At 47.7% G+C, this 15,183-nt stretch overlaps 2 protein-coding genes across 4 annotated transcripts; one reads left to right on the top strand and one right to left on the bottom strand.

Annotated features, from left to right (window-relative positions):
- Positions 1-3,595: 3,595 nt before the first annotated feature.
- On the bottom strand, positions 3,596-13,103 carry FAM183A (family with sequence similarity 183 member A). 3 transcript variants are annotated; one of them, XM_036351710.1, is made up of 4 exons: positions 12,953-13,103; positions 9,591-9,650; positions 7,026-7,129; positions 3,596-3,795 (listed from the first exon to the last, which is right to left on the bottom strand). In XM_036351710.1, exons 1-4 carry the CDS (start codon positions 13,080-13,082, stop codon positions 3,685-3,687), a joined length of 405 nt encoding a protein of 134 aa, XP_036207603.1. In that variant the 5' UTR covers positions 13,083-13,103; the 3' UTR covers positions 3,596-3,684. The 3 variants fall into 3 exon arrangements, with proteins under 3 accessions (XP_036207603.1, XP_036207602.1, XP_036207604.1); XM_036351709.1 differs by lacking the exon at positions 12,953-13,103 and adding an exon at positions 12,631-12,903; XM_036351711.1 differs by lacking the exons at positions 9,591-9,650; positions 12,953-13,103 and adding an exon at positions 12,631-12,906.
- Positions 13,104-13,132: 29 nt separating this feature from the next.
- On the top strand, positions 13,133-14,709 carry LOC118677002 (spermine synthase-like). The gene has a single exon (XM_036351708.1). The coding sequence runs from the start codon at positions 13,167-13,169 to the stop codon at positions 14,262-14,264; it is 1,098 nt and encodes a 365-aa protein (XP_036207601.1). The 5' UTR covers positions 13,133-13,166; the 3' UTR covers positions 14,265-14,709.
- Positions 14,710-15,183: the final 474 nt, after the last annotated feature.

Raw genomic sequence — 15,183 nt, forward strand, 5'->3', positions numbered from 1 at the left:
GAAACATTGATGAGAGAGAAACATCGATCAGCTGCCTCCTCCACACCTCGTACTGGGGATGTGCCCGCAACCAAGGTACATGCCCTTGACCGGAATTGAACCTGGGACCCTTCAGTTCACAGGCTGACACTGAGCCAAACCGGTTAGGGCCGGGGAAGATTTCTTTGATTCTTTTTTTTCTGATCATTTTATTGAATACTTACGTCAGCATTCATTTTTCAGTTTATACCCAAGAGTTCTTTGTTTCTAATTGACTCTTTTTCACATCATTTTACTCATTCTACAGATGTGGTCTCCAGTCATCTCTCTCAGAAGATGAGTTACAGTTTTGGTTTTGAAAAGAGGTTTCTTCTGTTCCCCTCATTCTATTACCTTGGGATTCCCTGAACCCCTCTCTGTGCATTTGTGTTTCCCTTTTCATGTTGAGTTTCTAGTACAAAAAGAAAGTGAATTTAGCTTTTTAAACTAATTTCACATAAGATTCTGAGTAAAGAGGCCCTATTTTCAGAAGATGAAATTATTTCCCCCTGACTTGTTTCTGGTTGTCTGTACAATATTAGCAAATGGGGTAGAGCATAGTATTTCAAACAAGGAGCCTTAGAATTCGTTAGAAACTTTGAATTATGTTTGGAAGATGTTGAGAGTTTTAAGAAAGAAGAACATAGGTTAACAGCATTTCACAAAGGTAAGGCCAAAAGTAAGTTATTTCTGCTACGTACATGTCGGCCCTCAAAGTGTAATCGGTGCAGGTACTGTCATTGCTCATGTTCTTTAGAATACCGCTTCATGCAATGCAAGGTAGCAACCTAGCAGTCCCCAGTCCCCAGGACAGGCTGCTCTTGGTTTGTTCAGTTCCAATATCCATGGGTTTCAGTTATCAAGTGCAATTAAGTAATAGTTTTTCAACAACACTGTTCAAATTTCAGTTGTCAGAGTATTGTTGACTGTGAGAACTTGCAGAAAGTAGTAACTTCTATTAGCCTTTCAGTCCGAAATGACTTCATGAATTACAGATGAGATGCATAACGATTACAAAGTCTAGGTGATTGATCACCGCACAGACAAGCAATGTGTGGAATTGTGTTGCCTCTGTTTTGCCCAGCAGTAAACCTACATGGCATTTTACAAAAGTAGATAATTGAGAGAGTTGATGAATGAAGATGAAAGTGCAGTAAAGAAGTGGAAAGTGATAAGGCTAGAAGCAAAATTTGAAAAGCATGCAAATGGAGTTGAAGTCAGCTGAGGTGGGCGTGGTGACACTGCTGTCCTTCCAGAGTAGCTGTGCAGCAAGCACTGGGGGACATAATGAGGAAGCGATGAAGGTGTCCCAGAAATAGCGACACCGGCAAAAATCTCATGGAAGGGACTCTAGGAGATACTTGGTCACATTGAAAGTAGAAAAGATGAAATGTTGGAAACCAAATTTAGAAACGAGCAAGGCAATTTGCTGGCGAGTAGAAATGATGCCTGCTCCATGTCATGTACAACAAAAAAAAGAAGGCAAGCACTTTTTTTACAAAAAACATTTGATTCTCAATGTTTTATGTTTTTGTTTTCTTACACATTTAACAAGATGTTTAATAGTTTGACAAAAGTTGAAAAATTTATTCATCATGAATATATTTTGAGGAAAGCATAAAATGGATTAATGGATATGCGAAGAGGTGAGGCTATTCGTGATCCAGTGTAAATTGTAAGAGTAGATTCCAGATTCTTTTCATCATAATGTTCTTAGCTCTGAAAGTGCTCATGGTGCTCCTGCTTGTGTTTCGTTAAATAGAGCAGCCACATTTCACCTTCCCAATATCGAGAGAGAGAGAGAGAGAGAGAGAGAGAGAGAGCGCGCGCGAGCTGTTACTTTGTTCACCGGCTTCTCTAAAAAGACAGTCTTCACTTTGCACAGTAAAGCAGGACCACAAAGTGACCTTAATGAAAATTTTGACATTTTTTTAAATGTTGGGGGCTGTGCAAGGAGCTTCCATGCCTCTCTGGGTCACCACCCTCCCAGTACCACGAAGTGGTGGCAAACATAGAAGCCCTATAGTTAGCAGGGTTTATGGAGGATTCGCCATGGAGGCAGGACTGATTAAATCATGACCATTAGTGAGAAAGTCAATCTTCAACCCTTATTCTCTCCTCAGAAGTTGGTGGTGGGACTGAGAGTTCCAAGGTTCTAAGCAATGCTTAGTCCTACTGGTGAGCAGCCCCCATTTCAGATCTACCTAGAGAGGCTGCCAAGAGTCAACTCGTTACAACAAAAGCATTGCTGTCACTGCTATTACATGTGAGACTGCTGGGGATTTAGGAGCTCTGTGTTATGAACCAGAGAAAGGAAATATCTTTCTATGATACCATGCCACCCCCTGGTCTTTGACCATGGATCCCTTAGAGCAGAGATTTTCAACCAGTGTCCTTCAGAATTTTTAAAACATGCAATACCTGACTATTTCCCTTAGGTTGTCAAATGACGACAGTCAACACACCAATAGCTGCCTGGTGTGAATGAATCAAAATTATACCTATTTTTTGTCAGATTGGAAAAAATTATCTTTTTTGGAGTGCTGCAGAATTTTAGTAGTTTGTGTGCGCCATGAGGTGAAAAAGGTTGAAAATTGCTGCCTTACAGCAAAAGGATCTTGGCCCATTTCTAGATCGCCACACAGGCATTAGTAATTAGCCTCGTCCATGACATTGTATGAAGATGCCTCCGGGGAGAGGCCTCGCAGCTTTGCAGGCTTTCAGCGCAGGAGTGGTTTCAGCAGTAGATGGCTTCACCCTCTCAGTGGCCAAGCGGCAGAGAAACAGCACCTTGCTCTGAAACTGCAGCATAATTACGGCCTAGGGTGGGGAGGGAGCATGGAGCCTCCATGTCCTCCCTGTGTTCCCAGACTGGCCGTTCCCTGGCTCTTCTGAAGGATCTTTAAGTGGGTCCGCGTGGGGGCCTTTTCTTTAGAGCTGTTCTATTTTTCCACAGAGGATTCCATTAGCTTCAAACCTTTGGCAAAAATGTAGTACAGGTGTGGGCTAGGGATTCAACCTTCCCTCTCAGATTTTCATACCTCCGTCCTACCCTGTGCTTTCCTTAGTTCCCTGATGCTGGGCTTTCCCCATTTCTCTAAGAATGACCCTCCAGTGTGGGAGATGTTACCTGCCTGAATGCTGGTGTGTGTGGAGTGGGCCTACCGGTGAGCAGCCCCCATTTCAGATCTATCGAGAGGCTGCCAAGAGTCACCTCACCAACATCCACGGTCATTTCCCTGCTTCACACTCGCCTTGTCTAAGGGTCCAAGGAGGACTGGGGTGTGGGCTCTGGGCTGAGAGGTGTCCCATTTAGCTTGCATCTGGTGGCTTACACCCTCTTTCACCGGCATTCTAGCTCCCCATTAGTGTTCTTGGTTACCAGTGTTCTCTCTCTGCTGTGGATTCATACTTTCAGTATCTCTTTATTTCCTTTGCTAGGGTCTGGGGAGGCAGAGGAGATATTTTTGCAGTTAGATTTCCATCTTTAATGGAACTTCTCTGACTAGTTTATAAGGTTAAGGACTTGAACCAGTGGACATGGGCAGAAAGGAAAAAGGTGAGACTCTGGATAGGAGAAGGTTAGACTTTCAAGGAAGGACCTTTATTTATCTGGGCAGCACACACTCTGCACATGGAAGGTGGGCAGACACCACTGCTGGCGAACTACTTGTGGCGATCATCTTCTCCCAAGCTCCACATTTTAGACTTGTACAGAGTGATGTCACTGTAGACCGTGAAGTGATTCAGCCTGGCATCATCGCGTTCTGGGTTGACCTAGACAGGAGAATGTAAGTCAAAAAGCAGCCTGTGGGAAGGGGGAAGACTTGGGTTTGAAGCTGACGGGCCTGGACTTGAATCAAGGTCCACTCTGCTGATGCCCACCCCTGGTTCTTTTCCTTGCGAAGCCCAGTTTGCGAAATGAAGACACCCCTGACACCAAAAGAGATGCAGGATGGAGAGAGAATATCCTGCAAAGCTGCTGCCCTCCTCTTCCCACTGCCCACGCTGGAGGCCAATGGACTCTTTCCCCACTGGAACGTGAGCTCCAGGGGGGCAGGTGCTGTTTTAGTCACTGCTTATTCCTGCACCTAGAACAGTAAGCAGCACACACTAGGGACTCTGCACATATTTGTGAATGAACGAATGAATGTGTTGTAATTACACAGAGGACTGACTGAGAGTGAGAACTCTGGCATGTAAATGGTATAGGAGCTCCACTGTGCAATTAACCTGACAGACACACATTCAGCACAAGTTACTAGGAGACCAGAGGCTGAGTGGTATTCACTGAGTGTGCTTCCCCCGTGTCCTATTATTGGGGTGGGAGTTCTCTTCCTGTGCAGGCTGAGGTCCTGCCAGGGGGCAGGGAGCCCTAAGTGAATTTGGGGCCGATCAAGCCTTTTGTGCCCTCTAGTGCGTCACTCTGAAACTCCAGCGTAATTAACTTCGTTTGCACAAATGGATGTCATGGGATTGGGGTATACTTTCTCACTATGCCACCAGCGCCATCTTGTGGCAGTGCCTCCAGTTTATAATGATGAACATGTCTAGCTTATTTGCAGACTCTTCACAACTCCATGGTGGAGACCTGATGTGAGGGCCCCCGCAATCAGTTATCTGCAAGGCCGAAGGGGGTTGAGCAGGGCAGGCTGGCCACAGCAGTCACACTAGTGACTGTCACTGCATGGTGCGCCTGCTGTGAGATGTGCTTGTCAAAGATACATTTCCACATGCACACTTTGTACCCACGGGAGCCAGGCCTTTATCTTTAAAAAAACACAGCAAAGAACAGTGAGCTAAATTATTGTGCTCTGTAATATTTTTAGAAGTTGCAAAATTATCTAACTTGGATGATTTTTAATTCGCCTTCTTTCCTTCACAATCCTCCTTTTATTCACTATAAGTGAACTCCTCCCCGTCTACATGCCCACATCCTCCCCTACTTCCCTTTGAACATTTGTCTCTTCCCCAGCCTCTTCCTCTAGACTCAGCTCCTCTGTGAAAGTGATGGGGCTCCCGCTGGAACCCTCACCTTGTCTCCCAAAGTCTCCTCTCTCCGAGGCGAGGCCCCCGTGTCTGAAGAGGAGCTGCTGCAAGGGTGCAGCTATTAGCTCTCTCCTCACTGGCTGAACGGACTTACTGAGACACTCATCCCATGCCCGTGCAGTCGCCCTGCGGCAGAGCCACTAGCCCCAGGCTGGAGTGGAAACAGTGGAGAAGCCAGGCCCCCATATAGAAATAAGAGAAGGACCGGGAATGGGGAGTTGGAGGGAAGGGTGTACACTACAGAATTACTCAGTGGACAGAGACAACCAGGAGTGAGCCAAGAGCAGGGGAAGCACATGACGGCTCTCGGTGGGGCCATGTGCCTTCTTTTCTCTTCTTCATTTACAGCATAGTAGCCCATTGTTATTGAGCACTTACCTGTGCTAGGTACTCTCCTAGCAAGTTATATACATTTCTGGTTAATCCTCACAACAAACCTTCAAGTATTGATATTTTTATCCCCATTCGATAGTAAATAAATGGAGTTTCAGAGTTTCAGTTCACACAGCTAGAAAGTGGTGGAGCTGGTATTTGAACTTAGGCTATCTGGCTCCAGAGCCACCATGTAACATTGAATTGAGTTGAGCTATAATAGCAGGAGGCACAGGGTGCTGCAGAAGCACAGGGGGCAGTGCCCAACTCTGCCAGTGGGGGGCAGAAATCCCTTAGTGGGGCTTCATGGAAGAGGCGACTTGACTCCAGAGCTGTGTCGGAGGATGAGCAGGACTTCCCCAAGGAGTAGTGGCTGGGGTCCGGAGCTGGGCTGCAGGAGCAGCACATGTAGAGATACAGGGCGTGTAAGCTCGTGGCACCTTTGAGGCCATGAAGGAAGTTCCAATACAGCTGTGGAACACCCTGCCACCCACAAAATATACAGATGCACTAGAATCCTAGTGTTAAAAAACACAACATTTAGGGGGAAATGTAGAAGAAAAATTAGTTGTTTTGTAACTCAGGATGTTGAAGGTTTTCCTAAGCAAGGCACAAAACCCAGGAACCATCATACAAAACACTGGCACACTGCCTCCTTAAAAACCAAAACCTCTATGCGATGGAGACAGAGCGGAGTTAAAAGACAAGACTGGCAGAAAGTTCTTCGAGATGTCTCTTTAAAAGTCTACATTTTTTCCTTTAGTAACAGAAGCCCTGTATCATTTAGGGTGACGACGGGCTACAGGCTCCTTGTAGGTAGTAGACCTTTCAATCCAATGAGGTGAGTACTGTTGCTATCATTCCCACATTACAGGGGAGGGGCAGAACTTAGAGGTGTTAAGTGACATGGCCAAGACCAGCCTACTAATTACTGGTAGAGCAAATCAGCAGTCTGTTTTCAGCAACCTTTGTTCAATCAACACTTACCCAGTGAAAGGGTTAACGAGAATAAAACGGGGCAGAGAAAACGGATTGTGCTTAGCAGATATCTTGCAGAAAGCTTGCAGCCTTGAACACCACATAGCCTGAAAACAGCCAGACATCTGGCACAGGGAGGAGCCAAGGACGGACCGGACCCTCACGTCAGCAGAATGGCTTGCAGCCAGAAAGGACTAATAAAAACCTTTCTCTCCCTTCTGTCTCCACCTATTCCTTTCTCGGACTCAGTCCACCTGTGCCCAGGTGCCTGGCATAAAATTTCTTTTGATACATTATGGCCTCAAGTCATAGGTGCATGACCCTGGCCCACTCCGAACCTTCCCCACAGGACTTACTATGTGGCAGGCACTGTTTTTGCACCTTACAAATCCTAACCCATTTATTCCTCATAACCTTGAGATATGTCCTGTAATATCTCCAGTTTACACGGAGAAAACTGAGTTATAAAATAGCTCGGTCACTTACTCAACGTCACACGGCTAGCAAATGGTAGCCAGAGTTCGAAACCAGGCATCAGGTCCATACTCTGCTCTCGCAGCCCCCATGTTCTGTTGCCTCCGAGCTTCCTGAGTAAAGGAGACACTTACCAAGGGCTCTGAGAACCACCCAATTTCTTGGCTTTCAGTCTGTGTCTCTGGGTACTTCTTCCTGGGCCCCTGGGCAGTGTGGTGAATAAGATTCAGAAACCTGTCTGGAGGAGGGGGCATGAGTTAGAAAGTCAGCCTTTGGGAGCGACACCTGGTCCTGTGCCCTTTTCACTCTGGACACTTCCTTCCTTAGAGGCAGAGCACCTGGGCTCGGAGACTTTCTTGGGCCTCCTGCCAAGGGTGTCTGGTTCCTCCATTCATTTTTCAACAAATACATGTTCAGCACAAACTGTGCCAGGCATTGTCTGGGTCCCGGAGGGAGAGCAGAGTGAGACACACATGGTCCCTGCTTTCCTGGAGCCCCAAGTCTAGGAGAGGGGAAAGGGGACACAATGTACAAGTACACAAGCAAACCCAACAGTGGCAAACAGTGAGGCGAACTGTGAAGAAGGGGCAGTCAGAGGGGCACACAGAGGTCAGCTGGCTAAGTCCACAGGACCTTTAGGGGACGCCTCTCTGGATGTCAAGCGGGAGGTAGCCCTGAGCAAGAGGCAGAGGCAAAGTACACCCCTGCCGGCATGAGAACAAAGGCCTGAGGCGTGGATGAGACTGGACACGGTAGCTGTGGCCCAAAGAGTGAGGAGGAGGGCTGTAAGAAGTCAAGTCAGCCCTGGCTGGTGGCTCAGTGGTTAGAGTGCCAGCCCACAGACTGAAGGGGCGTGGGTTCAATTTCCAGGGTCAAGGGTACGCACCTCAGTTGCAGGTGCGGGAGGCAACCAATGGATGTGTCTCTTTCTCTCCCCCTCTTCACTCCCTTCCACTTTCTCTAGAAATTAATAGGGAAAAAAATATCCTCCAGTGAGGATTACAAAACAAAAAACAAAAAAGGTCAAATCCTTTTGTATTGAAATAAGTCTGGCTGCCAACGCCAGGTATATTTGTAGCTCCACAGCTTAAGGACTCAAAAGAATTTTCATTTTTAATTCATACCTTATCAAATCTCAATTTGAGAGAGGCAGTTTGACATCAGGAAGAAACTGGGGTTTTTAGTGGGACATTCTGGATCTTCTATTATTCACTTGTCAAGGGGTTTAACTTCTCTGGGTCTCACTTTGCTCATCTGTAGAATGGGAGGCAAATACCCACTTCAGCGAGGTGACTGAGAATGGACTGAAGGGGTGTGACTGAAGGGCCTGTGCATCCGACCAAGCTCATCTTTAGCATGAGGGAGCTAGTAATGAACTTCTGCCTGGCTTTCAGGACCTCACTGCCTGGTATTTTTCTTATTGCTACAAGGCCCCAGCGTCTGTCCTTTACCTAGGCTGGCGTCTTCACTACAGATGAGAACCGTACCTTTTTAATTATGCTCTTTTGATAGTTCACTTGACTTGTCTGTCTCCACTCTGCTGTGTGATCATTCATGCTCCCCCCACCCCACACCTCCCAACCCATCCTCCTGCATGTCCTACATCCTTTCTCCATCGTGTTCTACTCTAAGAACATAGAGGGGAAGGAGAGCAGCTTTCCATAAAATACTTCTCTTCCCTCATTCCCACACATGGCCCGTGTCCACCTATATATTGTGGCCCTGCCACACTACTCATAGTTCTAGGGCCATGGTGGTGTCTCTCGTTTCTGTGCCTTTCCATGTAACTTGGAATGTCTTTCCTCGTCACCCTGTGCCCACCTCCTTTAAGAAGACTTTCCAAAACTCCACTGCCTGACTTAGGCACCTGTTTTCTATGCTGTTGCCATCCCAGTCCTGGTCTCTAATCTATCTGTCTCTTCTTCACTACGGGATGAGATCTCCTCCCCAGCCCCACCACATAGTACTATCACATAGTGACTATTACTTAGTAATGATGAAAATAATTACATGAATCTACAATTCCTGATCACCATATACCAGATACTGTTCTAAACACTTTACATATTTTGTTTAATCCTCACAACAACCCTAAGAGATAAACTCAGGGAGATATAAAAATCTTGCCCAGGCCCTGGTCTGATAGCTCAGTTGGTTAGTGTGTTCCTGGTACTCCAAGGTTTTGGGTTCGAGCCCTGGTCAGGGAACATACAAGAATCAACCAAGGAATGCATAAATAAGTGGAACAACAAATCAATGTCTGTTTGTCTGTCTCCCTCCCTCCCTCCCTTTCTCCCTCCCTCCCTCCCTCCCCTCTCCTTCCTCCCTTCCTCTCTCTCTTCCTAAAATAAAAAAATAAAAAAAATCTTGTCCAAAGTCACACAGTTCATGAGCGGCAGAACCAGGATTTGAATTAAGTATGATTCCAAAATTTGTGTTTATAACAGCTAATGTTTGATGAATGAATGAATGCGATGTTACGGTCATTAGAAACATGCTTGTTGGCTTGAAAGTTAATAAACTGGAACTATGGTGGCGTATGTCCATCTCTTATGAGCTTGGATAGTATGAGCCCAGTTTTCAGATGATCAAAGCAGAGGACTTTATTTGCTCCAAGATGAGACTCCCCTGAGAGGACTGTGCAGCCATCTGCCTGTCTTTGTTCTATGTCAGTGATGTTCTCAAACCCCAGGACCTACCATCTGCAGGTTCCTCCAGGTTATCATGCCAAGACATGGGCTTTCTGGTGATTGTGTGAACTAGAGAGAAAATAGCATCATAAGTTCACGTTAAAACACTAATCCTTGCCCTCTCTAAGACCCACAGTAGGCCAGACACCCACTTGGTATTTCCTCAGTAACTGTCACATGTCAGGTATGGCGCTGGACATGAGGAAAGAAGGCCCTCAAGGACCTCATAGTCTAGAATGTCACTGTCCAGTTCCGTGGCCATCAGCCACATGTGGCTACTTGAATTTGAATACTTAAGTACAATTAAAAATTAATTCCTAAGTCACACTAGGCACATTCCAAATGCTCAATAGCACATGTGGCTGACAGCTACCATTTTGGGCAGCGCATTTTCATCACTGCAGACCATTCTCTTGGACAACATCATTGTTCGGGGATGCTGACACACCCTTCAGCCAAACAAGGTTAGACAGAGAGTGAGACCACATGGTAATAGAGGTTCAGAATCCATAGACATCTACTCAGCTGGTAGTTACTGGTGCCCTGGAGACAGGGAAGGTTCCCATACGCCCTCAGCTCCCATTCTAGTTGTGGTGATATATACAAATAAACCATTTCAGGCAAATCCAAGTAAGATGCAGAGCAATAAAGCAGGTTCTGTGGGTAGAGAGTTGGGGGTGGAGTGGGGATGGGAGATACACTAAAGCAGAGTCTTGCATAAAGTGAGGGATTGTGCTGGGTGAGGACATGGGAAGAATCCGAGAGTGACCCTGGTGACTTTGAGACACATGTAAAAGGCCAGAGTAATTCAAGAGGAGGGAGCGAGGTAGAGAGTGGGAGGAAATGAGCAGAGGCCAGAAGGAACCAGTGGTCTCCAAAGTGATTTTATCTCAAACTCCTGAGCCTACATCCCTATGATTATCAGCAATTAACAAAGCATAATTTCTTTTTTTTCTACATAAAAGTAAACATAAATACCAGTTCTAATATTTTCTCACTCCAACGCTATGGACCATATTCATCATGTTTTCAAGGGGCAGAGTTAGGAGAGCAATGCTTTCCCTAGAAAGCCTGGAGGCTGCCGAGGGATTATTTAAATTGTTGGAATGGACCAAACTCAAACAAAATTAGACATTAATTTGTTATCCTGAATTTAGTGGTTAGGGACTCCCACTGGAAAACCAGGTTAAATTGTAAGAAAAGTGAAGACATTAGATTTTGTGTGTGTGTGCATGCACACATACACACATACACACACACACACACACACACGCTGGGTAACTATGTGAGGAGATGACTATGCTACTTAGATTGACTGTTGTAATCATTTCACTATGTATATCAAAACAATGTAATACACCTTAAATATATACAATTTTAAAGTTAAAAATGACATTACATTTTTCTCTATGAATCTGGGCTGCAGTGGACTAGAGTTAATTTAGCCTAGAAGTTGAGGTAGACGTTCAGGAAGAAGGAACAATTTTTATGAAGGTAAAGAGGTTGGGAATGACCGGATGTGTTAGGAAATCCATTTATTTAGACGATGGGAGAGAAGGGAGCATGTGGCTGGTGCTGAGTAGGCACTGAAATATTTCTCAAAGGAAGAGTGCATGGGTGGGGAGGGGAGTGAGGATGAAGCTGGGGGCAACAGAGCCAGATCCACAGATCAGTTCAAACCTCAGCTCAGAAGCTATGGGGCTAGTGAGGCTTCTGCAGAGGGATGGGGGGGAGGGGGTGGGGGTCAAATTAGCATTTTAGCATAGCTCTCTAGCCAGCAGTGTCAAGGTTGGAGGTGAGGGGGGGCTTGGAAGAAAAGAGTAGTTAGGAGCCCAGCAGAGCAGGCCAGGCAGGAGTGAGGAGGCTCTGTTGAGGCCCAGGGGTGAGCATGGAGAGAGGCAGTCGCAGGCACTATTTAGAGGGCAGAATTAAGTGAGGAGAGGTGAGATGTCTCCATGTGCACGATGGTGTGTTTCACTGAGGAAGGAACACGGGAAGGGGCAGGTGAAAGAAGTGTTAATAACCAGGACTGTGAGGATTGAGATGAGGAGTGAGGGAGAGAGTGATGGAGGATGACTTCCAGGCTTCTAACTTGGGGGAGCAAACGGTTGTGGTGACTTTTGCTAAGACAGGATATTCTGAAGTAGCAGCAGGTAGGGAGGGGGTGGAGGATGTGCCTATTTGGGGAACTGGTGAATTGGAGGCACCCAGGGTTGTCCAGGGGAAGGGGGAGCTAGGAAGTGTTTGGGCAAATGGGTCTGGGGCTCCATTTGAGCCTCAATGGCATTCAGGGGGAGCTGATGTTACAGGACCACCCAAGGAATGTGCAAAGTGAAGGTAGGGCCATTTTATCCAGGGGACACGATGGGCCCTGAGTCCACTACCCCTGAACTTTCCAAACGTCTATGGCAATTTAGAAACTTGGAAAAAACACACAACCCCTCAAACTTCTGCTCATTAAAAACAAACCAAAATTGTCCTGACCGGTTTGGCTCAGTGGATAGAGCGTCGGCCTGCGGACTCAAGGGTCCCAGGTTTGATTCCGGTCAAGGGCATGTACCTTGGTTGCAGGAACACACTCAGTAGGGAGTGTGCAGGAGGCAGCTGATCGATGTTTCTAACTCTCTGTCTCTCTCCCTTCCTCTCTGTAAGAAATCAGTAAAATATATTTTAAAAAAAATTACAGGCGAAACAAAATACATAAAACCCTGCCAAATAGAATACTTCAAAAACAAAATTATAAAAAGCCTTTCAACTTTTTTACAACAAAAATATTTCATCATGACTATTTAAACACATCTAATATATCTGATGCGATGTGGGGAGAGACACCCCGACCCCTCTTCCCAGCCAGAAGTCCCAACTCCGGAAGTCTAGGCGGAGGGGGTGGGGGCGGCAGAGAAGGCCTCTCCCCACCGTGCTCCACCCCAACCCCGCCTCCCCCTGACCCGCACCGGGCGGCTCCTCCTCCCCGCCCCCCACACCCCGCACTCCCGGCCTCCTCCCAGCGCCCCCCTTTCCCCTTCCTCAACCCCGCGGCACCCCTCACCCTTGCGCAGGGGATTCACGTGATACTCCGGGTAGAGTTTCTGGGTTCGTAACTCTTTGAGGTACAATTCCCGCAAGATCTGGTTGTGACGCACCTCATCTAGCATCACCTTTCCCTTCTGGTGTCCGGCCATGGGCTTGGCCCGGCTGGGTCTGGCCCGGCTTCCTCTCACCGCCCCTCGACGCTCGCCGAGTGCCGGGCCACCCGCCGCCCTGGGGCACGCAGTCCTGGGCTGTCTCCAAGGCAACAGCGTCCTGGACGCTCCGCCCGCCCCGCCTCCCGGAATCTCCCCAAGCCCCGCCCCCTCGGGCGCCGGACTCACCTTCCGCCGCTTCTCTGGACGTAGCCGATGACGGGGACCGCCCCTGGATGCGACCGGAAAAGGACTCTCCCCGCCGCGGCCGAGTGGGACGGTCGTGGACTTGCGATTGGGACCCACCTGGGTCAGTCATTTACGACAGAAGATTTCGGAAGGGCTCCGAGCGCTCTCCCCCCGCACGGAGTCCCGCCGCCGCCCCCTCCGGCCGGGCCGCAGGATGGCCGCCGCGCGGCACCGCACGCTGGACTTCCTGCCGGGCGCCCGAGCCCGCGACGGGACCGTCCTCGCAGCCCTGCGGCCCGTGTTCCGGGCGCGGGGCATGACGGAGTCGCTGCACACCTGGCAGGACCATGGCTGCTTAGCGACCTACACCAGCGCGAGCGGCAGCTTCGCCAACTTGAGAATTTACCCGCATGGCTTGGTGTCGCTGGACCTTCAGAGCTACGGCGGCGATGCGCAAGCCACGGAGGTGGACAGTCTTTTGAACGAAGTAGAGGAGAGAATGAAAGACCTGAGTCGGGGCAGCCCTGGGAGGGCGAAGCGCTTGCCACCCATCGTTCGAGGAGGGGCCATCGACCGGTACTGGCCCACGGCCGACGGCCGCCTGGTGGAGTACGACATCGACGAGGTGGTGTATGATGAGGACTCGCCCTATCAGAACATTAAGATCCTGCACTCGAAGCAGTACGGGAATATTCTCATCCTGAGCGGGGACATCAACCTGGCGGAGAGCGATTGGGTCTACACCCATGCCATCATGGGCAGCGGCAGAGAGGATTACGCTGGCAAAGACGTGCTGATCCTGGGAGGCGGGGATGGAGGCGTCTTATGCGAAATAGTCAAACTGAAGCCCAGGATGGCCACGATGGTCGAGATTGACCTGATGGTGATCGACGGGTGTAAGAAGTACATGCGGAAAACGTGCGGCGACGTCCTGGACCAGCTGACGGGAGACTGCTACCAGGTTCTGGTGGAGGACTGCGTTCCGGTGCTGAAGAGGTACGCCAGCGAGGGCAGAGCGTTTGACTATGTGATCAACGACCTGACGGCGGTTCCCATCTCCACAGCCCCGGAGCAGGACTCCACGTGGGAGTTCCTCAGGCTGATCCTGGACCTGTCCATGAGGGTCCTGAAGCAGGACGGGAAATACTTCACGCAGGGAAACGGTGTCAACCTGACGGAAGCCCTTTCACTCTACGAACAGCAGCTTGGATGCCTCTACTGCCCGGTGGAATTCTCCAAGGAAGTGGTCTGTGTCCCTTCATACTTGGAGCTGTGGGTATTTTACACCGTTTGGAAGAAAGCTCAGCCTTGAAGATCAGTATGCCCTTATCCTGTATGTTGCAGATAGCCTTCCTGACCTGCACATGCTGCACATGCCTTGGAATGGAGTCAGGCGGTTGCTGGTGAATTTCTTCAAGTGTTTTTTTTTTTTTTTTTTTTTTTTTTTTTAGTCTAATAATTACTTTTAATTTAAAAAAGCAAATGGAAAATGTACGTTTTTATGAGCTAGGGTGCTTTTGTTTATGAAAGCCAGCTGAAGATAATGAGACAGCTTGACGAAGGCTGCTCAATGAACCCCTAGAATGTGATTTTGTTACTTTTAAAAAATGTATGGGCTTTTCTTGTGTTTTTTGTTTTGTTAGACTTTGAATTTGATTGTTTGGAGGAATGAATATCATTGTTTTGTTCTGGAGGAAAGTCTCTATGATGTTCCCCCCAAAGTTAACTTAGATATTAAAATTTGGTGCTTATGCCCAGCTTGTGTGGCTCAATGGTTGGGTGTCATCCTATGAACAGGGAGGTAACCGTTCGATTCCCCATCAGGGCACATGCCCGCGTTGCAGGTTTAATCCCCAGTGGTGGGCGTGCAGGCGGCAGCCAATCAGTGATTCTCATCATTGATGTTTCTATCCTTCTCTCCCTCTCCCTCTTTGAAATATATTAAAAATATATATGTAAATTTGGTGCTTATAAGAAATAGTTAAAACGGAATGAATTAGCAATGCATTGATTAAAATTACAAATGAGAAAAAATATGAAACAAAGAAACCTTTCCCACTTTAAAGCTGATGTCCAGAATCCAGCCCTCTATGTCTATCTCACAAAACAGCAGGGGTCTCATATCTGAGAACACATTCTGGCCCAGATCATCGTGTGATAATATAGACAGAATAACCCTTTCCTACCTTAAGTAACTGGGGGACTTTATCGTTTATTTTTTATTGTGATAA

The sequence above is a fragment of the Myotis myotis genome, unplaced genomic scaffold, assembly GCF_014108235.1.
Source record: "Myotis myotis isolate mMyoMyo1 unplaced genomic scaffold, mMyoMyo1.p scaffold_m19_p_2, whole genome shotgun sequence".
Lineage (NCBI taxonomy): Eukaryota > Metazoa > Chordata > Mammalia > Chiroptera > Vespertilionidae > Myotis > Myotis myotis.